At 46.5% G+C, this 25,348-nt stretch overlaps 1 protein-coding gene and 1 pseudogene across 1 annotated transcript in view; one reads left to right on the top strand and one right to left on the bottom strand.

Moving 5' to 3' along the window:
* Positions 1-25,348, bottom strand: part of WAPL (WAPL cohesin release factor) — a 244,627-nt gene that overhangs the window by 87,238 nt on the left and 132,041 nt on the right. The window contains exons 13-15 of the mRNA XM_085883568.1: positions 12,414-12,525; positions 11,887-11,984; positions 2,084-2,160 (exon numbers count right to left, since the gene is read on the bottom strand). Coding sequence (XP_085739694.1) covers positions 2,084-2,160; positions 11,887-11,984; positions 12,414-12,525 — 287 coding nt within the window. The remainder of the gene's footprint in view (positions 1-2,083; positions 2,161-11,886; positions 11,985-12,413; positions 12,526-25,348) is intronic.
* LOC147026149 (uncharacterized) lies at positions 6,888-7,774 on the top strand (annotated as a pseudogene).

The raw sequence follows: 25,348 nt of genomic DNA, 5'->3' as shown, positions 1-25,348 counted from the left end.
TTCACATGGTGGTGTGTGTATGTATGGAGATGAAGAACAACGAGGATAATGTGCTGCAAATAGAGGAACCAAATCACCTCCAATGTCGACATGAAGAAGCGGACACACTCATTGCCTTTCATGCAAACAACATTTCCACTGGTAACATTCTAGTAAGGTCCACTGATACGGACGTCTTCATCATTCTTCTTGGGCTTTCTGGAAGGTCGGAAGGGATCAACATCATCATGGACTATGGATCTGGCAACCACCGAAGGTGCATTGATGTCACTAAACCAGCTGACATTCTTGAGAAGAAACAGACTGGTATCAATGAAGCACTAATCGGCCTTCATGCCTTGACTGGTTGTGATTTCACATGGTGTTTCTACAGATAGGGCAAAGTGAAGCACTTCCAGCGGATGGAGTCAGATGTAGCTCATGTGATGGCAATGCGATCTCTAACAGCTGAGGAGGTAGACGTCCAAGCTGTTACATCCTTTGTCTGCATGCTGTATGGCTTCAAAACCTCTGACATTAATGAAGCCAGATACAAGGCATTCATGCGAATGGGTGGTGGTGACGAAAAGGAGCCCCTTGCCAGAATAAAGAAGATAAACTGTGCCTCCCTTCCCCCATGTGCCAAGACACTTGGTAATCATATGAAAAGGGCACACTATGTGGCAAGAATCTGGAAGAGAGCTGATCAGACAGATCCAACTGGTGGGGTGAGTCCGACAGACTATGGATGGAAGTTGTGTCAAAACTGCTTTGAACCAGACTAGTATCTAGGAAGCACAGTTCCAGAGTCCCTCACAGACCCACATGAGGATGATGGGGATGGCGTGGAAGATAATTCAGTAGATGAGGTAGAGTCAGATAATGCTTGGAGTGAGGACAGTGATGAGTGACGAAAGTGATAGAGAAGACTTGTAATGCCAAGAGGACATCAAGTTAATTATGTGAACTGCACATTTGCATTCCAGATATCGTTGTTCGGTAATGGCGTCGCTTAATGAGTGAGTGGACTACACATTTACATGGTAAACTACACATTTCCCAGTAATAACACAGGTGTCAGGGTAATGATTGACCATAAAAATATCGGTATAGACACCTTATTTGTGATATTATCACGCACAGTTTTTCAGATAGTGAGGTTTCGGTAATGGCGTCGCTAATTTAGTGGATGAACCATGCATTTATGTGGTAAACTATACATTTTCTACCAATATGCATAGCATCAGGGTAATGAGTGACCATGAAAACATACACTTTATTCGTGATATTATCATGCATAGTTTGCAAGATATTGAGGAAATTAGATTTTTCGGTAATTGGCATCACAAATTGAGTGATTTCGGGGGAAAGCCACGGGTCAGACCCGGCAGCAATGCATTTTTGTGATGTCGGTGGATGACCCCATCAGCCCATGAGGTCAAACGTTCCGGCGCTTTCACTTGAATAAACCTTCTGGGCTCCTGGACTAAAATAAACAACCGTTTTTTTCTTGCAATTGCACAAAGATTGGTATTCCCGTTAATGAAGCAATGGGTCTTAAATGCTACGAGTAGTTACCACATATAATATCTGGCAGTGAGCAAAGCAAAGTGTCGTTTGAGTTGCAATGCAGAGTAAGAAGGACTGGCCAATCACAAAGTACTCTGCACACAACTTATTACAATCTAAAGGAAAAGCCATTTGTTTGGAGAAAAACAAATCATCATATTACGCATTGCATTAATGTACGAGTTGACAAGCATGTCAAGTTACTCCCATTGTAGACTTTACAGCTTACAGGTAAAGTACATGCATTTTGGGATACAGGCACACTTGTCCAAAAACAGACCTAACACTGCACACCAGGAACAGTGAATACAGGCTGAAAGTTCAAGTGCAAGCAAGGAATTCGAGCTCGTGAGGAATATACATAATAAGTAAAATCATCAGAGAGGAATCTAGAAGAACAAAGAATATGGAACAGCTATCGATCTCTTTTTACTGCAACTTTAAAATCTGTTAACTTACTTCCTCTTAACCCAACACCTATATCACACCATATGATTATGGATATGTGCATAGCTTAAAGAAGCACACAGCTTACCTTGCTGTGGATACGACGAGTTGCGAGTCACTGTAAGCGATCAAGTAAACCTGGTTCTCAGGGTTATGTACAGTCACCTTAAAAAAGGAGAAAAGAAAAACAGATTTGTTAATGTCATTCTTAGAAATCTCAGTAATATGTGCAAACAATGCTGATCATTTAATAAAAGGTAATCATTGGAAATATTTTGACATGCTCCACAGCAACTCTCATTATTTGTCCCTTTGTGCATTCTGACTACTTTAATGTTCACAGCAGCCAGGGTCAAAGCATGCCATGTGAAGGCATTTACTTTGGATTCTCATTGGACAAAAGTACCTTTTACAGCTTTGGTATCGAAAAATAGCTTCATATGAAAAAAAACAATACCATCAGAACAAGATTTGGTGGACAAACAATTTCAGACACACCAGGACCCTGACATTCGCGGGTGTACATTCCGGGAAAACCCTGCGAACATTGAAACCGCGAATGTGGGGGCCTTCTTTCAATGGGGGATGGGGTGGATAGGTTCCGGGGATTTCCCGACCTGCGAAAAAAATCCACGAATGTCGGAGAAAAATCCGCGTGTGTCGGGGAAAAATCTGCGAACATTTTGTCATTGTTGCAATAGAGACGAGGGGGATAATGTTATCAGTTCATGGCGATTCCTGGTTCATGATAAAGGCCACAAATGGCGACACCGCCAAAGTCTGGAAATTGGTACAATGGGGACAAGGGGGATAAATGTTATCAGTTCACGGCAGTTCCTGGTTCAAAGGGGAAGGATTTTAAAGTTGAAAATGTTTTTGACCACAAATGCACGATTACAGTTTCATTAAAGATGTTAACAAATAAAAAACCAACAACACCAGGTACTGTTTCCATTTTATTGAAGAATGCATTTTAAAGTCTCAACCATTCCGTACCGTACCACAAAACAAAAAAAAAAATCATCATCATGTACTGTTTCATTTTTTATTAAACAAACACAGCATACGTTACTGCAAAATGATGAAGATGATGATAATGATGATGAAGATGAGGATGAAGATGCGCCGTTCAGGTCCGTGGGGTGGCCAGGAGCGTTGTTAAGCAGGAGTACCTTGAACAAAAGGTTATTTCCTGCCAGGTACCTCTTAACCTGAGGAACAAAACATGTATAGATCCAGTCCATAAAAAGTTCAGACTTCACTATCACCCACGCCTTCCTGTTCGCCCTCCAGTACATGGGCAGAAACTGCTTGTTTATGTTCTTCGACGCACACGGGTTCAGGGAACGGTAGAGCATCATGTACTTTACCATGAAGTCCCCTTCGGCATTTGCACAGAGGAGAAGGGATACCCGGTCCTTTGCGGCCTTGAAGCCGGCTGCTTTGCTCGCGTGCTGTGGGATGACTGTTCTGGTCGGCATTTTTTCCAAAATAAGCCGGTCTCATCAGCATTAAAGACTTGCTCCGGCAGGTACCCCCTCTCCTTGATGAGGTTCGTGAGTTCTGACTACGGGAATGCTTTGGCCGTGTCGTGGTCCACGGAGGCATGCTCCCCTATGAACTTGATGCGTGCATTGTGGGTAACTGTGGGAGGGTGAGTAGTCTGCGCATTGTTTACGGGGGATTTTCACGGGTGATGCTGTATTTCGCAGCTGATAATAAATGATAATAGATGTCACTGTGTAATTAGTCCGTATGTAGGTGGCTGATAATTACACTAAAATATATGCTGAATGTTACCATTCGTTAACTCACAGCACATGACATCTTTCCTCTCTGCCGGCACATTATGCTGAGCATCTTTAAAATGTAACAGCTCAGATGGTACTGTTTGTTGCAAGATGGTGATTTACACCAAGATGCGCTGAAGGTTTCCATTATGCAATGTCCGTATGGGGGGACCTGGAAATTACTGGATACATCAATAGATGCTGTGAGTGTTTTCATTCTGTTAGTAACTCATGGGGGAGGGTGTCACAGAGAATGGCGGGTTACACTGGCGAGACATCCCATGAAACTATGTTTATGCCGCGAAGCTACATTGCAGTTTGTACAGCACCTTATGTTTAAAGTGCACATGGTGAGACGTCCCACAAAACGATTTTTATCCCACGAAGTACAAGAAGATCATGTTCGCGGCTTGTGGAAGATATGTTTTTTGTGTACGTACAGTATTGTACTGTAGTACATCCAGCTGCTTTGTGTGTGGAAAATGTGTTTTAGAACTGTGTGATGCTCATGGCTCATGGGGAAAAAACAAAAACAAACAAACAAAAAAACGCCACGAAAACCGCAAATATGTGGGGCAATTTCCTGCAAATGCCGGAGCATGTCGCAAATTATCAACCATGAATACACGGAAGCCGCGAATGTTGGAACCATAAATGTCAGGGTCCAGGTATATTTTGAATGTCAATTTTCTTTATTTGTTAAAATTTTCAATCGATTGTTTTCGTACACTTCACCCACTAAGCCGGAATATTTCCTTCCTTATGGTTTGATGCTTACTATTTGCCAACACTGGAGTCGGTGCTGCCAAAGCATTTTGCTATTTTGCCATTGCCTTCCCAGTAGAAGTTTAAAACTTAGCCAAGATACTCTTTTTGAATGTTTTTGTGTTAGTTTAACAGGCCAAAGCAAATAAAAGCAAAACCAAACAGCCATCTTAATGCCCTAGCCAAAAGGATGGTATGCTCTTGCGATTGCAACAAGAGCCTGCAAAGCACCAAGATGATATTTTGAAATCTGAAGTAATCGCATTGGGAAACAACACAAGGTCAAATGTAAGGAACATTTCAGGAAGAGTGCAGCTTGGTAAGCAAGTTGGGAAAAATGGGTAACAACAGGATCTGGTGAGTAAAATGGAAATAATGGGTAGTGAGAGGATCAGGTTAGAAACTGTAGAAGAATGGGTAGCAAGAGGGGTTGGTTGAGCAAGCTAAGAAGAATGGGGAGGCTATACAGTGGCTTGCAAAAGAAATCACCCCCTCCAAGGTTTTCAATTTGAATGCCACCCGAGCTTATTTCATGATACTTTCAAATCAAACTTAATATCTATTTTTCACAAACTACTCCAAAGCGATAAAGCTACAAAATGCAGAAAAAAATTTGAATAAGTTATATTAACAGAGAAAATCAGATGATTCTCATTTGCATAAGTATTCAAACCCTTTGTCCAATTAACCCTAAATAACTTCAGGAGCAAATTACTTGTTTGAAAGGTTACAAAACAAGTGTAAAACATTTCACCTGAATGTTATCAGCAGTTTAACTTAAAAATTAAGGTGCAATTCACTTAGTCAACCAACAAAGCAAACGTGAAGACCACGGAGCTTTCCAAAGAAGTCAGACATAAAGTGGTGGAGAAGCACCTTTCAGGGAAGGGTTATAAGAAGATTTCAAAGTCCCTCATTCTCCCTTTGAGTATGGTAAAATCCATCATTAAGAAGTGGAAGACACATAATACAACCCAAACTCCACCCAGATCAAGTCACCCATCCAAGCTCAGCAGCCGGGCAAAACAGGAATCTGGTTTGGGACGTCGCTGTAAATCCAACTCAATGACTTTGAAATATCTGTAAGGCTCGATGTTCAAGATGGAGGTTAGTGTTCATCAATCAACATCATCCCATTGTTGACAAACTTGACCTCCGTGGACAGGTGGCAAGAAAGAAGTCATTAATGAAAAAGACGCATCTAAAAGTTGGTATGGAGTTTCAAAAAGCATCTTCGTCCCGTTAACCTATTGATACTGCAAGCATGTGGAGAAAAGTTTTGTGGTCAGACGAGACAAAAATTGAAATTATTGGTCTAAATTCAAAGCGTTAGGTCTTGCGAAGGCCTTACACTGCATATTACCCAGCCAACACCATCCCTACTGTCAAGCGTGATGGTGGCAGCATCATGTTATGGGCTGCTTTTCATCAGCAGGGATAAGCAAGCTTGTCTGGATAGAAGGGACAAAGTACAGGAGAATCCTTGATGAAAACCTGCCATGAATCTGCAAATGGGAAGGACATTCATATTGTTGCAGTTCTGCAAAACCACGTCTCTAAGGGAATGGCACCCATACAGTGATCCCCAGGCAGTTATTTTGTTTGTCTTCGTGCAGTCAGATCTTCCCCTCATGTGTAATGGGTTAACGGGACGAAGTGCGTTGCATGGGTCTAAAAGCTAGGTCTGTAAACTATATCTCTATCTTCTATTCTGATTTTAATTCGAACCCTTTCCTTTTAGCCATGGTACAAATCAAGCAAGCAAGCAAGCAAACACACCACTATATGAATAGCAAACACACCACACAGCCTCCCGTGGGAGAATCAACAAAAGAACAAACACACTATACGGCATGGCGCGCCATTTCATTCAAATCTGCACACCAATTTCCAACGGCATCTCACCTTGCTCACCCCTCGCTCCCAAAAACTCACCACTTCGACCGCCGACACCTCCCACACATGGGAAAAATGTTCCCGCACCTCCTCGTACCTCTGTATCGATACAATTCGCCACTAAACAGAGGCGTGCTGCACAGTAAAGGCTGTGCTCGGACTGCGTGATGCGGGGAGGAGCAACGGACGCATATTGCGCCGGCCGCATCTCGCCAGGAATGTTCCCGGGTGATCACGCAGGATTGATGCGGCCCTCGCCCAGTCGCCAGGACGGGTGGCGAGGAGGAGTCGTGGGAAGGGCAATCCAGGAGTTTTGAAAGCAAGCAATGTTTCCATATCGCAAATATTACGGCAGGGAATGTCATGGTGAGGGCATCAGACACCGATGTTTTAGTGATTCTGATTGGTGCCCTTGGACAGCAATGCAGAGAAGTCCGGTCGATGGCCAACATCATCATGGACTGTGGAATGGGAAACAGCAGGAGGTATATCAACGTGACCAACATTGCTGACATCCTTGAAGAGCGCAAACCGGGACTTCCCAGAGCACTGCCCGGATACCATGCCTTCACTGGATGTTACTTCACCTCGGCCTTTTACAGGTAGGCACAAGATATTTGCGTTTCAATAAAATGTCTCCATTAAAGTAAAATAATTGGAGCAGTGGTTGAATGGTTACATTTGGAATTTGTACTTGATTTTTCAGGAAAGGCAAAAGTAAACCCCTCGACTTCGTAGAGAAGGACAGAACTGGCTGTTACGTCAAACTCTTCATCAGTATGGGTGAGGTGGATGGTAGTGTTGATCCGGATGTCGCATCAGAGTTTGTCTGCCGCATGTATGGACAAAGCAAGACTCGAGATGTCAATGAAGCACGATACAACAAACTGATGCAAATGACTGGCAAAGTTGATCAGGTAATTAAGGCATGAGAAACTGAGAATATGATCATCATTATAAAATTAGAATACCTTACAACATCTCTAATCATGCCTTTCATTGACATTCAGGAGAATCCATTAGCAAACATCAAACGGATCGACTGTGCGCTGCTGCCACCTTGTCATCGGACGCTTGACATGAAGATTCGACGAACGCAGGATGTAACAGCATTGTGGACATATGCCGTGACAGCATCTCCTGGGGACGGTTTGTCACCAACTGATTATGGATGGTCTGTGAATGACAACATCCTGAAGACAACCTGGTTTGAAGGGCCAGCCATACCAGACAGTTTGTTTGCGAATGGCAGTAACAACGCAGAGGACATGGAGGTCGAAGGTGACAGCGAGTAGGAATTGGAAGTAGAAATTTTGATGGATTATTGAGAGATTCAGATGGCGAAGCATGGAGTGAAGACTCAGAATTAGAGGAGGAAGAGGCGGATTAATGATAGGAGACCACTCTAGAGAATTTGAATTTGTTTGAATGAATGTCTGACATCTGCTTCTGGTCATTCATATGGGCTACACAGTACCGTATTATGCTGAACATCAGTCACTTTCATCGGGATTGGTAACTCATGAGCTCAGATCTAGTTCTGTATTTTGGAGTTGGGGAGGGGGTTCCAGGTGTCTGGCAAGCATACTCCACCACAGAAAATGTCAAGTGGTCATTCATTTTTTTTTCTCTTTCTTTGCCTCATTCGAAGGACTTTACTGTTTCATCATATGATAATCACACTGCAAAACATAAATGTACAGTCAAATGATATGAAATTGTGTACCGTAGAATGTCAAACAATCTTTCTGCCTGGCTTCTGTCATTTCTTTCGTTTGGTTTACTGTTTAAAAAATACCCCCAAGAGGGAGTGCCAGTCATCTCTGCCAGAGGTTGAAAGTAACTCTGTGCCAGACTGGAATTGGGGCAGTTCATAAAGTACGTACGCTCTACTTCCGGGTTTCAAAACCACCCACCCCCCTCTGTATGCAGGCTCGTGACCACCAACCCACCCCCCTCATACATCGATAATCGCTTGCAAAGCCAGCAGTTCCTTATGAACCGATGTTTGTAAGCCATGACGATGCAGTCCCTCGCGGTGTAATTTACCTTTTTCTTTTAATATCACAGCACGTCATTTATGAAAATAAAAGTACAAATTGACATTCAAAACAATTTTAATGTCATAAATGAAAGTAAGTGTGCATATAAACTTGTGTTCCATTGTTTTAGTTAAATCTGACAAAAGCTTCAAATGTAATATTTGTCTCGGAGAGTTCCGGTTCTCAACTTTTAATACTTTTTTTTGTATGTACGTACTTTATGAACGGCCCATAAGGGGAATCAGAACGAAGTTTGAAGGGCTATAAAATCGGAACGAGAGCAAATTTCAAAAAAAATAGCTCGTGTTGTTCGAGATAATAGTCCATAGTATCTGAATCACTAATAACATTTGATCTCTCTTGATAAATGAAGGAGGAGATACGATTCAAAATCGATGATTTTTGCAACTTTGACAGCTTTGTGACGTTGACCTCGACCTTGGACGACCTTGAAAGTTATATCGTTGTGCATGTCTCATCGACCTCTATCCATTCCACTATTGGTTATTTTTCTCCACTCGGTTTGATTGTGGACGGACGGACGGACGTACGTACGTATGGACGGACAGACTTCGAGACTGGGGTTATTAGGTCATCTCCACTGAGATGACAGAGATGACCTAAAAAAAATCAGTTCATATTTCAACTCGTGCAAAAGAGCTCTGGCATATGTTTTAGTACCAAAACTCATCTTTGTGTTTTAGTACCACAGCTCATCGTTGTTGCCAAAGATTAAATACATCAGGTTCTATCTGTTTTTTTTTTCTCTCTACAATCAATGAGTAGAAGTGTTTTGTTTTCATGTTTAAAACATTGATAGCATCTGCTGCAATTGACATTTTTATAAATTGTTCCCCTGATGAATCCATACCTGTTTCAGCAGTACACAATTTATCCAACCATAATCTCGGAAACGCTTTCTTTAATTTTACGAACTTAAAGGGAAATAATAGTTTCGGCAATATATTACATTTAACAGATAACGTCAGCGTCTTTACAACACCCACGTCAAATGGCGTGTTATACCTTAGAAATCCCTTCTTTTCCCATGACTAGAAATAAAATATCTGCTTTTCAAAAGTTATGTTGCTGTTATTCCATTGTATTTTATTCTCAATGTTATTCTCATCAGGTTAAATTACAAGCTGATCGAGCTCAATTTTGGAGTGGTGGCATTCAGGGGTGTCTGGCGGGCACATCCCACCACTGAAAATGTCTGGCAGTGGCCATTCATGATACCATGGACTCTGCCAAACTATTTCCTGTCGGTTTCACCGGGTTAACTTAAGAGCTGATCTAGTTCAATTTTGGGGGTGGGGGCATTCGGCGGTTTCTGGCGGGCACACCCCACCACTGAAAATGTCTGGCAGTGGTCATACATGATATTCGGGACTATGTCGAACATTTTCCAGTAGGTTTCACTGGGTTAACTCATGAGCTGATCTTGCTCAATTTTGCGGATGGGGGCATTCGGGAGTTTCTGGCGGGCACACCCCACCACTGAAAATGTCTGGCAGTGGTCATACATGATATTCGGGACCATGCCAAACATTTTCCAGCAGGTGTCAGGTTAACTCACGAGCTGATCTCGCTAAATTTTGGGGTTCCGGTTATGTAATCTGGAAGGCGCACTCCACCACTGAAAATGTCTGGCAGTGGCCATACATGATATTTGGGACTATGCTGAACATTTTCAACTAGGTTTCATCAGGTTAACTCGCAGAGTTGATCGAGCTCCATTTTGGGCTCCCTTTCTAATGGCCCTTTTGACCACACCCACCAGAATGTACCCGGCAGACGTCCATTTCCTTATATGCACATAGACCATTGCTATATACATGATAATTGGTTAACTTTCCAGCTAGGCTGACCCCCTGGGCTCCCGGTCAAAAATGGAGCCATTTACCGGAATCAACTCGATCGTGGTGAAAAACCAGAGCCATTCACTTCCCCTTTAAACTCACAGTCATGTAATGGAGGGGTTTCCCAGAACCACCCTTGCTCCAGTGTAAACCAGAGCATTCACAACCCCCCTACTTTTTCTGTACATTTCTTTACTTGTCAGATACTGGACATGTTAATGCCATAATGTCTGGCCAGAATACCTCACCTGGTACCCTCTGTTGTGTGCTCATGGCCATTTTGATTAGATTATTATATTTCCTGTATTCAGTGGGTTTTCCTTATATCGAATCGTGATTGTAATGTCTGTCAATCCTTTGTCCCAGGATTCTCAGTCTTTGTCGTCCTGTGCCTTCTCGTAATAAAACTTATCTCATAATAAGCATTGCAGATTTCGCACACGAGAAACCATTTTGGCACGGTTTCAATGGCAAATCCCTGGGGAGGTTAAAATTGGTAACGTTCTCCACAAAAAGATTAATGGATTTAACAATCCCCCCAACGATCTGATAACCCCAATTATCAGATAAATCTGATAATTGATAACAATTCCCCAAACGTTATCCCCCGATGATCTGATAACCCATTCCAGCAGGGGTCAGTAAACACACACCATTCCACGTGTGATGTGTACAAGGAAAAGTTGCAAGTCGAAATAAACAAAATGAGTTTTAATATATTTACTTCACTTGAATTTATAACACTCAAGTCGACGTGCCTGCCACACTTTTCTCATCCCCAGTCCTCCCTCCCCCACCCCTACCCCCAATTAACCCGTAGAGAGCCTTATGGATTTATTTCATGTGGTGGTAGTGGTGGTGGTGAAGTACAGGAGTGATGGGCCGAATGGTTTCCTCGGTCAAACCTCCTTGTTAAGATTTATTGGTCTCGTATCAATGTGGTCACAAACTTCATCGCGACCAGCAGACATCAGCTTTTCCAGCAGAATCGCGTCTTTACTTCATGCAATGTAAAGACGGCATTTCAATATTTTCCGTGAAGTTCCACATAGGAGGGAACTGCGATGGAAAATACATCGATAGACGCCATTTCCGTATTTACCGACATAGACAGACGTTCTCCCGCCTCGCGGACATCTGATCACGATAATGCACTAGTAAGCTTTTGTACCCGGATAACTTGTACAAAAATACCTCAAAGAACACTAGCATGGGAGCAAATCACATGATCATGGCCATGGTCATGAAGCGTTAGCATGACACTTCATCCGGGGTGAACAAACGAATCAGCATCGAGGAATAGCACCTCAATTCCTTATAATCGCGGTATGCTTTTCTGACGACGAACATACATAAACTCCACATGGGTAGTGACAAAAATACAGATTTCCGTAAAATACGGAAGGAGCTTCACCCAGTATCCATATAAAATATGGCATCAGTCAGCCTCTCAAAAGACTGAGATAACCACTGTCAATAAAAACGGAAATTCTCATATCTCGAAAAAAACAAAAAAAAACAGAGATAGCAACATACACTCTCAAGGACACGTAAACAGCGCTCAGCCCCACGAAGAGCCACCACGAGCTCATCATCCTCCACTTCTTCAGTGAACTTCCTTCCACATTCGGTAACTAGAAAAAGTGAGGCAGAAACACAAGGAAAGTAAGTGAGTGCAGCATGTCTTGAAGAGGACATAGTAACTGCTCAACCAAATTTCCACTCTCCACCCCCATTGCTGCGATTGCCTTTGGTGATAAGGTAAACTCTAAGAAATGCTTTATGACAGACTCAAAGGGATTTGCACACCCAAAATTAATCATGCTGGAAAAGAAAAGTAAACAAACAAAAAAAAGAGATCATTTACGAAGTCCATCAATTTATACAGTGAACATCCTTCTCCAGGATTCAACAAAAGGACAGCAAATTTAGTTCTCAAAATAAACAAATAATGATTTGGGTAAATATGCAATTTGTAAATTGGTTAGCCAATTGTTAGATATTTGTGAATCATCCAACTCCACAAATGACAAGTATTAATCAAAAAGCTAGACATTTTCTACCTTTATCGATAATATGGTCGAGTCCTCCAAGTAGCCTGAGCTCCTCCTTGAACCAATCCCCAGCGCGGCGTGATGTGAGCGAAAGAAGCGTTTCCATCGCCAGATGAGCCGTCTATCAGGAGAAGGCAATGAGTGAAGAGCGTGGTGTTTGCAGAACACGAATGGCTCGTTCCAGTGGGTCATGGTTAGCACACGTTAAATGAAGCACCAGTGTGCTCAAATTAAATCTTGCAAATCAAGCACGAGTATGAAATTCGTTAATATCGATTGTGTAAAACAGAAACAACGAGTCAGCATCTCAAAATGTAAAGCCCATCAGCATCCGTTTTGTAATCAAACCAATCTTGAGGTAAACAACTTAAAAATATATTGGTGCGGTTCTACAAAACCCGCATGCCTCCAAGGCAATGGCACTCAACATACAGTGATCCCCAGGCAGTTATTTAGTTGGTCTTCAGTTAGACCTCGCCTCATGTCAAGTGGGTTGATGGGACGAGGTGCGTTGCGTAGGTCTCAGTTAGGTCTATTAACTATCTCTATCTCCTATTCTAATTTCTACTCAAACCCTTTCCTTTTAGCCATCGTACAAAACAAGCAAGCAAGCACACACGCCATTCAAAATGCGATTGAATAATAAGCACCCCATGATGCCTCCCATGGCTTGGAACCACCACACTCCCTCCATTAAACACTACACACTATCCCGCAAGGGCATTGTGCACCATTATTTCATTCAAATCTGTATGCCAATTTCCAACAGAACTTACCTCACTTCACACCTCACTCACCAAACCTCACCACTTCAACCACAAACGCCTCCCACACACGGGAAAAATATTCCCACACCTCCTCATACCCCTGCATCGCTACAATTCGCCACGCTATATAGAGAAGTGCTGCACGACTCGGACTGTCCTCGGGACCGCGCGATGTGGGGCCGAGCAACAGATATGAATAACTCGATCGCATCTCGCTGGGGATGTCCCGGGTGAGCACGCGGAATTGATACGACCCTCGTCCAGTCGCCAATCCCCGGCAAGACGGGGCGGTGAGGAGGGGTCGTAGGAAGGGCGATCCGGGAGTTTGTTACAGGGCCCGGGTGTGCATTTTGGCTCATGAGAGGGGCCCGTGGGTGGTGGGGAAAGTCCATTGCTATTCGGCATTCAGACTGCACTCAGAGCCTGTTCAGGGCCAGGGTGCCGGCTCGAGAAACATACCCAATATTTTGAGTCAGGAGCTCCGAACCGTGTCAAACCGGATGGGCCATTGAGACAGTTTCCGGCCCCGGAGCCTGGGAGGGTGTGGCTCGGGCCGCTATGGCCAAACAGAGGAGTGGGATCCAGGTTACAGTGCGTCGCTTTCAGGTCATGACCCCACCCTTCGCCCGGGGCTTATAAAAGGCGGAGCTGTTCACCCCTCTTCTATGCTCCTCTCTGCTCTTCGTTGGCTTCACTTCGTTGCCTCTTCTTCACTGCCTCCCCTTCGCTGGCTCTTCATTCGCTGTTGATGTGCGATTGTGAGGACAGGCTTCTTCTTTCGGGCCTGGCCCAGGGCGACTGCCAAGACTCCTGGCAGGGCTGTTAACGTTCGCCACCCCTGTGCAGCGAGACGGATCAGTGCGGAGTGCACGTTGCCACGAGCCCCGGCAAGGTGACGAAGCCGGAGATAACGCACCACATCTCGAGGTGGGAACGCTCAGGCAGAGCGTCCCATGGAGGTACACGCTACACAAACAGATCGACACACGGCTAGGTTAAGTATCTTTCACCTCACGCATCTTCTTTCCTCGCTCTCTATCCCGTCTCCTTTGGACACACAAAAGAGCATCATACTGACTCGCAATCCCATTTTCCTCTGGCACGACACCGCACTCCCTCCCCCAACCGCACTCCCCCCTCTAATCACACTCCACCACACCTCCCACTCCCACACCTTAGACACCACCAGTATTTCTCCCTCCTACCTCTACCTTAGCATACTGGGTTGCGTTAGTCCATCGACCGCGCCAGCTATTTGGAAGCCGTTTAGCCTCATCTGCTCTCTTTCTCTCTGGGCTATGTCTAATCTTCCTTGGGTGTGTGTGTATGTGTGTGCGTGCGTGCGTGCGTGCGTGCGTGCGTGCGTGCGTGCGTGCGTGCGTGCGTGCGTGCGTGCGTGCGTGCGTGCGTGCGAGTGATAGCACCTGTCCTAGTTTACGTTAAGATTGTCGAAGTTATAACGGGATAACTCTACTTTGTGTCTTCTTTTGTAAGATTGCTTGCCTTTTGCCGCACCCCACAAATTCCTTGCTTTCTCTGCTGTACATACGAATAAAACCAATTCACTGTGCCACATAGCTTTCCTCACCATTGCAAATAAATTATTTGCACAGAAATGTTCCAAGCTCGTTTTTGTCTTTTCCTTCATTGGTCCAGCATGGTTCGCACTCCAGTCTAGCCGGGACATTATCCCCCAACGATCTGTTTTCTAGCCGGTACGTGCTTGTCAGTCCCGCTCAGTTGTATCTGATAAGGTGATCCGGTTTGAGCAAGTGCGTACCGAGGGCATTAAATCACGTGACCTTTAGGTAAATGGTATCAGACGGAGGACCCCAAGTCACATTGTCGAGTTATTGGCGTTCACGATCGATGAGCGAGCCATCGCGTAACAAAGTTATTCATGTGCGACGGCCTGTGATTCCGGAGAGTCTGGTGGGAACTCACCCCTCGTGGTCTTCTTCGCCCTGACCCTGGGTCCGCAACGATATATTGTAAATTTTATTAATCAGACTTTTCCATAAACTTAAAATAAAGGTGTGGTAAAAATAAAATGACAAAAGCCTAAACAGTAAAAAGTTATGGCCTGGTCAGACACACTGAAGCTCAAATCTACATTAATAAATGTCAGTGTGTGGGTGTGTGTGTGTGTGTGTGTGTGTGTGTGTGTGTGTGTGTGTGTGTGTGTGTGTGTGTGTGTGTGTGTGTGTGTGTGTGTGTGTGTCAGTGTCTCCCCTCCAAAACCATGAAAATGAAATCCAAAACCATGAAATCTATCAGCCTGAAACTTTGCATGCACATGAAAAAAAAACTCCAAGGAAGCACATGAATGAAAATTGTGTGTTTGGGTTTATGAAAACACCTATTTTGAAGATAATTAACAAGCCTTATTTAATTAGACCCTTTATCAGGCACCATCCTTGGCCACCTCGCACTCTGGGGTATCAAGGCGTATTCAGGGTTACCTTGCTGGAGTCTGAAGCTACCATGTGTTTAGGCCTGCTCAACCACGCCTTGACTTGGAACAGGCCGCAACGATTTCTGAACGATAAAGTGAATTTTTCCACTTCACTCATTCATATTGTTACGGCTGTGGAAATTCGCAGAGCACCATATAGGTCCTTCGATCAGTTATGTCGATAAGTCTGTGTTCAGATAGATTTCCCCACCGATGTTTAACGGGCAATTATTTGTGTGCCGGGCTGTGATCTTTGAGTTAGCCGTTTTTCTTTTGCGATCGTTATTTTGGACCAACCGCATTTCAACCACAACAACCACCTTCTCCACAATGCCAACCACAACCACTTTCTCTACGACACCAACCACAACCACCTTCTCCACAACACCAACCGCATTTCACCCACAACAACCACCTTCTCCACAGCGCCAACCGCATTTCAACCACAACCGCCTCCTCCACAACCGCCCTCACACAACCACCTTCTCCATGACATCAACCACAACAACCACCTTCTCCACAACGCCAACTACATTTCAACCACAACCGCCTCCTCCACAACCACCTTCTCCACGACGCCAACCACAACCACCCACTCCACAACGCCGACCGCATTTCAACCACAACAACCGCCTCCATCACAACCACCTTCTCCATGACGCCAACCACAACCACCTTCTCCACAACGCTAACCACAGCCACCATCTCCTAAACCGCATCTCCCCCAATACCCAACAACGAACAACATCGCTTCACCTTCGGCTCCGTGGGCGCCACCATCTTTGCGCCGGCCATGGCAAGATCGCTGCAAACAAACGTGGGGGTTTCCTCGTTGCCAGCGACGGTGATTTCTACCACGTCTGCTCTCCCTTCAGCGTCGATGATCAATACCACGCCCGCTCGCCCCGAGCTTCGCCTCGGAATTCGTATCAGGAGATCGAGAGGGGTGGAGCCAGTGGGGGTTAGAGGTGAAAGAGCGGAGATCAAACCTTGCCTCACGAACCCTATAAAAAGGTGCGCAGAGCGCCAAGTGAGCGAGTCGGTCGGAGAAGGAGTCGAGTCGGTCGGGGTTTGGAGTGGTGTGAAGAGCAAGGTTCGAGTCCAGTGGAGGGCAGTGGAGGTCCGGGTTCGCCGAGGAGACGGAGCTGGGAGCACAGCAGGCCAGCCGTGCCACACAGAACGGCGCGTTCGTGTGGGACGTGGGGAGAACCGGAGAGAGGTCGCCAGCCAGCATCGAATGGTCTGAGGTGATCGGGCTTCGGGACAGTCCGAGCAGCGCTGAGGGACGGACGGGCTCTTAAAGACAGCATAAACTCTGAAAGAGCAAAAGACCCGTTCATTCCTCTGAGGCGTTGCCGGCTGGGCCCGAATCACCAGGCCGTCAGACAGGGCATGGGCCAGACCGTGGTCACGACAGCTGCCTTGAGGACGGGACGTCGTGGGTCGCCCCAGCGAGGCACCTCAAAGGTGAAGGTAACCAACTCGGCCTCGCGGAGCTTCTGCGGTCATCACAGCTCCGCAAAATAAAGACCCAAGAGGTCCAGTCTACCCCTCGTCTTTCCTGGGGTTTTTCTTTGTTGCTTTTGAATGAACGTTGTGGCGCCATGTCCGTAAGTAGAACTGTACAAATGCACGTAATTAATAGAATGGTGGTAGTTCTTTTTCTCGCTTGCGTCTTTTCCCTTCCCCCATTCATTACGTGCTTGTACAGTGTATTGCTTTTGTTTGCCTCGCCTGATTACCTGCATATGTGCCATTGCAAATAAATGTGCTTGTGTGAATGTAAACCCGTTCGTTGCGTCCTCTTCCCTTAATTGGGCTGCTGTTCTGCGTTCGGAATATAGTTGGTTTTTAAATAGCCGATAATAGAATCGGGGTCCAACAGGGCCTCACGATAATATCCCGCTCGGTTATCCCAAAACAAAGCGAGCTGCTTAAGCGGCTCGTTTCAAGCGGGCCCCGTTGAGGGACGGTCTCTCGGTTGTATGCACGCGCGATTGATTTGGTATATCGACAATTCGGCGATTGACCCTGTAGCGCGGGTAGAGTATTGACTTGGCTGTGGTGTACTCAAAACACACCTATAGCGGGATTCCGGCGTTTGATCCGGAAGGCTGCGACGAGATTGTCCGTTCGGTGGGCGAGAGTGGCCGCCATTGGTTAGAATGCGGTCGTCCGCACGCCGGCGGGCGGAAATCCACAACACTGTTGTCAAGGAGTGGGATTAAAATCCATCCCACCTCTAACCAAATTAACGGTAATCGGACCAAGGGTGTGTAGAGCGACCCTCCGTTCCCCCAAATCATGAGCTTTTTAAATTTATTCCGATACGTAAAATGGCATTTCAAGGCGAGCGGGAGCAGGGTGGATTAGGAATATGTTTTAATGTAGAATCCATGGCCCTGGACGGTTCTTTTTATTATCACCCCACCACTAATGGTAATCAGTGGGGGCGCCCACCCTCATATACTGAGCATGAACTTTGCCGGCAAACAGACTTGAAGTCGCAAAATAGCGGCGCGGACGCATCTCAGCGCAACACGGAGCGGGCTGCTATTAATAGCAAAACGAACAGCACGACACGAGGCGTGGGCTCCCAACCAACGATTCAAACCAAGTGGTCATGGCAGGCGAGGCAGGCGGACATTGGCAGGCTTCGGGCACAATTGGGGGATGTCAGGACAAAGGTGGAGCGTTATGAAGATTATATCGAGAAGGTGCAAATTGGATTGGACGAGGCACAGCGGCGCACGGACGAGCTTCAGAAAAAGTATGTGTGCGTGGAGTCACAACAATTGGCCGATGCACAGGAACAAATTCGGAAGCTAGAAAAGGAAAGAGGTGAACACGACTTGGAATTAAAAAAACTGAAGGAAGAGGTAAGATCAGGCAAAAAGATAATGGAAATCCGAGAAGAGACAATAAAAAGAGGAGAGAAAAATCAGGAACAAGAGAAGAGTTAACTGAACGAAAGATTAGAGGAAGAGCAAATTAGTAATGCCCGGGATAGAGAGAATTTGGAAGAAGAATGGAAAACGAAGCGAGGAAGAAACGGACATAATAAACGGGAAAAAGGAAAAACGGAAACACAATTTGGAATTGAGACAGCTGCAGGAAGAGGTAAGAACAGGCAATCAGGAAAGAGAAAGCCAAGAACAGAAGGTAAAAATAAAAGAGGAACACCTGGAAGAACTAAAGGAATACGGTAATAAAATGGACGAATTGAGGAAGGAAGCATGCAAAAGAGGTGATGAGGCCAGAAAGGAAAAATGGGAAAAAAAATTCTGAGTTACAGAAGCATCAAGACAAAGAGATGGAATTGCAAAAAGAGCTGAGGATGTTAAGGGAGGAAAGAACGAGAACAGAGAATGAAACGTTAAGGAACCACACTGTGCAGATCGAACAGTTATAAGCCAAAGCCAGATTAAAGAATGAGATGCAAGAAAGAGTAGTGAGGGAACAAGGAATAAAACAGGAAAAGGAGATAAGCCAATTGAAGGAAACGATGAGATTGGAGAAGGAAGAACAAGAGAGACAGTGGAATAAAAAGCAAAAAGAGTATGAATTTGAAACTGAACAACAAAAGGAAAAAGCAAGGTTGGAGTACGAGGAGAAAGTGAAAGAACAAGGAATGAAACAGGAAAATGAAGGAAACGATGAGATTGGAGAATGAAAAACATGAGAGACGGTGGGATAGAAAACACAAAGAAAACGAGTTTGAAGTTAACCAACTGAAGGAGAGAGCAAAATTTGAGTCCACAGAGATGGAAAAGCTCCGGAAAGATAACGAACAGCTAAGGGGGCTCAGAGAGGAAGAACGACTCAAAAGGAGCCAGAAAGTATGACAGCACAATAAGGTGGGATGTGTGGTAGCACCACAAGGAGTAATGTTAGTGATGCAGGACTTGATTGACACCACTCGTCGGATGAAGCAACAATTAGGGCAAACCCTGATAAAGGAGACACAAATAAAAATGGAGACGAGGGAAATAACAGAGCCAATGAAGGAAATATAAGGATTGCCAGAGACACGGGAGATAGACCGAGTCGAGACTGAATTAAATAAAACGAAGGAGGAAACAGAGACGAAAATCCAGGGAGAAACAAATGAAAGCGAGGAAGAAACGGAAATAATAAACGAGGAGACGTAGATGCAGGAAATAAAAGAAATAACACAGAGGCAGGAGATTGAACAAGTAGAGGAGAGACTACACGATAAAGACGGGATGAAAGACGAGCACACATACATGGAGTTAGTGAGGGACAATGAGGGGAGCTCGGGGAATGTGTCGTGACCCGGTGCAAGCAGCCGGATAGCCTCCTTAAGGAACGAGGGGAGGGAATATCCCCCCTTGAAGCGGATTTCAACCAGGTGGGTCCGGTCGAGCTTTGCGAGGTAGAGGGGGCGAGTGCTGTAGACGGGTACACACGGAGCTTGGGGGGGTGTGCAGACTCCGGGACCCCTTGTGGTAACGCAAATCCCCAGTGTGATCGTTCCGGTGTGTGTGGTTTCGAAATGTGTGTTTACAAGTGTGGCAAAATGCGTGCTGAAAAGCGCGCATAGCGTGGGTGAAAGGTGTTGCGTGAAAGAAACTGCATGTGTGAGTAATATGGTGTGCGTGGGTGAAAAGGAGCGCCTTAGTAAAAGGCCGTGTGCAAGGAAAACCGCGTGTGTGAGGGAAAAGGTGGGTGTGAAGGAAACACCGTGTGTCGATGAAGCACCGTGTGTGAGTGGAACCACGTGTGTGAGTGAAATGGCATGCATGAGTAAAGGGCCGTGTGTGAGAGAGACAGTGTGTGTGAGGTCGCTGTACGTGAGTGAGATGACGGTCGGCATGCGGGAACACGCAACCGCATGTCCGATTGCCATGGTGAGGTGTGTGAGCGTCATGGCACGCGGGAGTGCGTGCATGAAATTGCGACGACGTCGGGACCAGATGAAGGACAAAGGCCGAGTAGCAGCCGTAGTTGTTTTGGGAACCGCGCCGGGTTTGCACGGCAGCGCGCGCGGGGTCCGTGCTGTGCGACGCACGAGGCCGCCACGTGCGCGCTTGCGCGAGTGAAATGTGGTCCGTAAACACACGTGGCGGATGTTAGCCGATCCCGCGGACGGACAGATGCTCGGCTGGGATTGTGAATTTGGACCGGATGGGTTCTCCACACGGCTGTGTTTGTAAAGCTCCGACGAGCAGAGCACATGTGCTGGCGTGGGGAACCCCTCGAAACGCGAAGTTTGCTTTGGATGCGGATGGTGATGTCGTGGCTGCACGTATGGTTGGAATCCGGCAGGAGGGGAATCCCTGCCGGATGTTACCGTCCGAGGAGGGACGAGGTGCGCGAACAGCTGCCATGACGTCATGCGAAAAGAGCGCAGGTTGCGAGTTGCCGCGCTGGTGCACATTAAAGAAAAAAAAAAGCAAAGCAAGCCTCGCTACTTCGAGTAGACAGGATTCCTGGGCAAGGGGTGGAAGACCCCCTTGTTTAGGGCACAGGACACCACTAGTTATGGGGATGGGGTAGTTTACTGAGACCGGCTTCATGGGGCAGGATAAGTCCTCATGGAGCCCGTGGAATGGATTAGGTAGAGGGATTCAGTTTCGATTTAGGATGAGAAATGGATTTTTGAGGACATGGACAGACTTTGGATGTGGAGTGGGGATGTAGCTTAGCTACATCGTAGATTAAAAGGATGTGCTATATTATAAGGGATGACGAGGGAGCATGAGTTAGTGAGGGATTTAGAAAGAAGAATGGCAGTGTTCAGCGATGAAATGGTGTGAAATGGAAAATGTATTTGATGAGTGAGTGAGGGCCAGCGAGCCTGTGTGTATGGAGCGAATGTGGTATGCATGGTGCGATGAGTGATTGGGGGGAGGAGTGATTCCCACCCAGGGGACCCCAGGGTCAGTGTAAAGTGAGTTAGTGGGTTCATCAAATTGACAAAATGGAGGTTGTTTTGCTGTTGGTGCGAATGTTGGCTCGAAACCCGTTTGGAGGGGTGCAGGAGCCCTGTTGACGGGCTGGGAGCGTGGCTACGAACGGTGAGTATGGCTTAGTGGATACCCCGGGCACCGGGCTAGTCGGCCGCGGTAGGCCAAGGGCCCATGGGGGGCCGGGATAGTGTAGTGGGTACGGGTGGGCCCGCATGATGTGGGGCCTGGGGCGCAATTGGCCGCGTGGGCAGTGCATTGGGCACGGGCACCCGGGGAAGGGGCCCGTGGCGCCAGCCTGGCACGTGAGCATCGAGGAGGAGTAGCCATGGAGGGCACTCCCCAGTTTTTAGGGAGCTGGTAGACTCGGAGACAGTTGCAGGGCCCGGGGGTGCCAAAATTGGAGAATCGGCAGAGAGTAGTTCCTGCCAAGGGAGCCACGCGTCCCAGCCATGAGACCGTGCAAGGGCACGAAGCCAAAATTGGAGGGCATGGCCCAAATTTGTGAGGAAACCAACACAGGCGACGGGAATCTTGGTTGATAGAACCAATAGATTAAGCGAGAGGCGCTTTTGGAAAGCCCCGGGGTAGTTTAAGGTAAATAAGTGTTGGGGTAGTTCGGAGATGTACCCCTCCGCATCATCCATCCCTTCGCACTCGTTGTGGGCCGCTGGACTCACCGTGGTAAGGAGATCGCTGAGATCTGAGGAGGCCAATCTGAGGCTTCGTTGGGCCTCGACACAGGACACGAGCTCTCCCTTATCCCCCTCCAGGAAGGGAACGTAGGGGTTGGGAGTAGGCTAGGACACGATAGGTTAGCCGGACAGAGACGAGAAAGGGGGTTTGGGAGACAAATTCTAGAAGGAAATCTTTATATATATATAAAGTTGAAAGTGTGTCTGTGTGTTTCTCTGTGACCTATGCACGCAAAAAGTACTGGACTGATCCTCACCAAACTTCACATGCTGACAGAACATGTACCCAGGAGTGTCCCGGTGTAAAATAATTGTACTTCCGACTTCCGGTTTCCGAATTATGACGTCATCACCTGATTTTGTAACGTTAATTTTTCAAGTTCAGCCGATTCACATGGGGCCAACGCCATATACAACATATCTAACATCTATATTTATAAAGTTGAAAGTGTGTCTGTTTGTGTGTTTGTCTGTGACCGATGCACGCAAAAAGTACTGGACTGATCCTCACCAAACTTCACATGCTGACAGAACATGTACCCGGGAGTGTGCCGATGTAAAAGAATTGTACTTCCGACTTCCGAATTATGACATAATCACCTGATTTAGTAACGTTCATTTTTCAAGTTCAGCCGAATGACATGGGGCCAACGCCATATACAATATATCGAACATATGATTTTAAGTTTTTGTTTGTCTGTTTATTTGTTTGTCTGCACGCGCTAATCTCCTGAAAGGTGAAAGATAGCAGCTAACCATTGAAACAAAAAATGTCGGGATGGTCCCGGGAAGGTTATAGGCTATGTGGCAAGGCCCCTCGGCGGCGCTGAAGGGGGTATGTTTCCCCCTCACCAACCCCCTTTGCCTATGACTGCCATGGCCCAGTAGGGAATTGATACTGTGCTAGCGTCAGACATATGTATAGAAGATTAAATTCATTCAAAAAGAACCCGGGCAGCACAAGGTGCATTCACCTAGTAAAGAATAAAATAAAACAAACAAAAAAATAAGTTGGGGGCTAAATTTGGATTCATGCAAACTAAGGGGGTGGGTATGGACAGAGACAGGCAAAGGCGATAGGTTGGGAGTGAGACAGTAGGGTAGGTCCAAGCCCGCCTTCCGAGGGGCCAGCACCACCGCACTCCCTCCACGAACCTCCAGAACAAGGCCTGTGCCGGCCAGCTTCACCTGCCGACCTGTTTTTGCTACAAGGCCTGTGCCGGCCAGCTTCACCTGCCAGCCTGTTTTTGCTACAAGGCCTGTGCCGGCCAGCTTCACCTGCCGGCCTGTTTTTGCTACAAGGCCTGTGCCGGCCAGCTTCACCTGCCGGCCTGTTTTTGCTACAAGGCCTGTGCCGGCCAGCTTCACCTGCCGGCCTGTTTTTGCTACAAGGCCTGTGCCGGCCAGCCTCACCTGCCAGCCTGTTTTTGCTGCAAGGCCTGTGCCGGCCAGCTTCACCTGCCGATCTGTTTTTTGCTACAAGGCCTGTGCCGGCCAGTTTTTGCTACAAGGCCTGTGCCGGCCAGCTTCACCTGCCGATCTGTTTTTTGCTACAAGGCCTGTGCCGGCCAGCTTCACCTCCCGGCCTGTTTTTGCTACAACGGCCTGTGCCGGCCTTGCCATGCCTTGTCTGCCTGCCTTTGCCTTGACCCCATGCATGCTAGCCCTTGTTTGCATTTGCCCCATTCCATCCATCACCATGTGCCCCAGGATCATCGCGCAAATTGCAGGGACTGCCCTGTAGGCAGCCGCCCCACGGGACTGCATTGAGCAGCCCGTGCACCGCTCATTCTTGTGCTGCTCGCGTCGGTGCCCATTCAGTGTTCTGCAGGGACTGCCCTACAGGCAGCCACACACGGGGGCTGCGTTGGTGCAGCCCGTGTGCGGCTTGTGTTTCACCTGCATTTGTTTCACGAGCCAGAGACTGCATTTGGGCAGCCTGGCTCTCTGCTTCAAAAATGGCCTGTAGGATGGCGCATAGCCGCCGGGTTGGGGTGAGTTGCCTTCAGCAGCTGAAGACATGAAAAGGTTTTGTGACAAAAAACGGTGCCTTTTGAACAGGCCCCGAAGACATCCGACCTTCAGCTGCAGGGCGCTCACCCTCAAAATACCGCTGACATTGCTATGTGCCCTTTTTCCCCCACAGAGTCCATCAGTCCTGGGCCATGGTTTAGTGTAAACTTATAAGGATAAGGTTTAAGTTAAGGGTAAAATTTTACATGGTTTGCTACCCCCTGCATGTGTGTCTTAGCGCCGGCAATTTAGTTAAGTCATCTGCATGAGTGGGTTTATTTATCGTATTAGGGGAAAACTTGCACATGATGGCACACGAAAATTCGACGACTCGGGAGGAGTCTGTAAAAAGGGGAGGGGGTAGTGTTACGGCTGTGGAAATTCGCAGAGCACCATATAGGTCCTGAGATCAGTTATGTCGATAAGTCTGTGTTCAGATAGATTTCCCCACCGATGTTTAATGGGCAATTATTCGTGTGCCGGGCTGTGATCTTTGAGTTAGCCGGTTTTCTTTTGCTATCGTTATTTTGGACCAACCGCATTTCAACCACAACAACCACCTTCTCCACAACGCCAACTACAACCACCTTCTCCAACCTCGGCCCGGCCTCGCGGAGCTTCTGCAGTCATCACAGCTCCGTGAAATAAAGACCCAAGAGGTCCAGTCTACCCCTCGTCTTTCCTGGGGTTTTTCTTTGTTGCTTTTGAATGAACGTTGTGGCGCCATGTCCGTAAGTAGAACTGTATAAGTGTATGTAATTAATAGAACTGTGGTAGTTCTTCTTCTTTCTCACATCTTGTCCCTACCCCCATTCATTATGTGCTTGTACAGTGTATTGCTTTTGTTTGCCTCGCATTAGGCCAAAAAAAAAAAATGTTGCATTGGCGTAACCCGCCCGACCCTAAAAATTCCGCCGACCCTACGTTTTTTTTTTGTTTTTTTGCTGTTGAAAAATTTTGCCGACCCTATTTTATTGCTATTTTTGTTGTTTTGCTATCGTTTTCAAGTATCTTGTTGATTGCCATCGCGATCGCAAAAACCCGGAAGTGTTTCGGACAGAACCCGCCGACAAAAAGGGTGGTA

Source organism: Eptatretus burgeri, chromosome 5, assembly GCF_056783735.1.
Source record: "Eptatretus burgeri isolate ZD-2024b chromosome 5, Ebu_testis_v1, whole genome shotgun sequence".
NCBI lineage: Eukaryota > Metazoa > Chordata > Myxini > Myxiniformes > Myxinidae > Eptatretus > Eptatretus burgeri.
The sequence above is the reverse complement of the archived record's forward strand: the minus strand, read 5'-3'. Positions and strand labels throughout refer to the sequence as shown.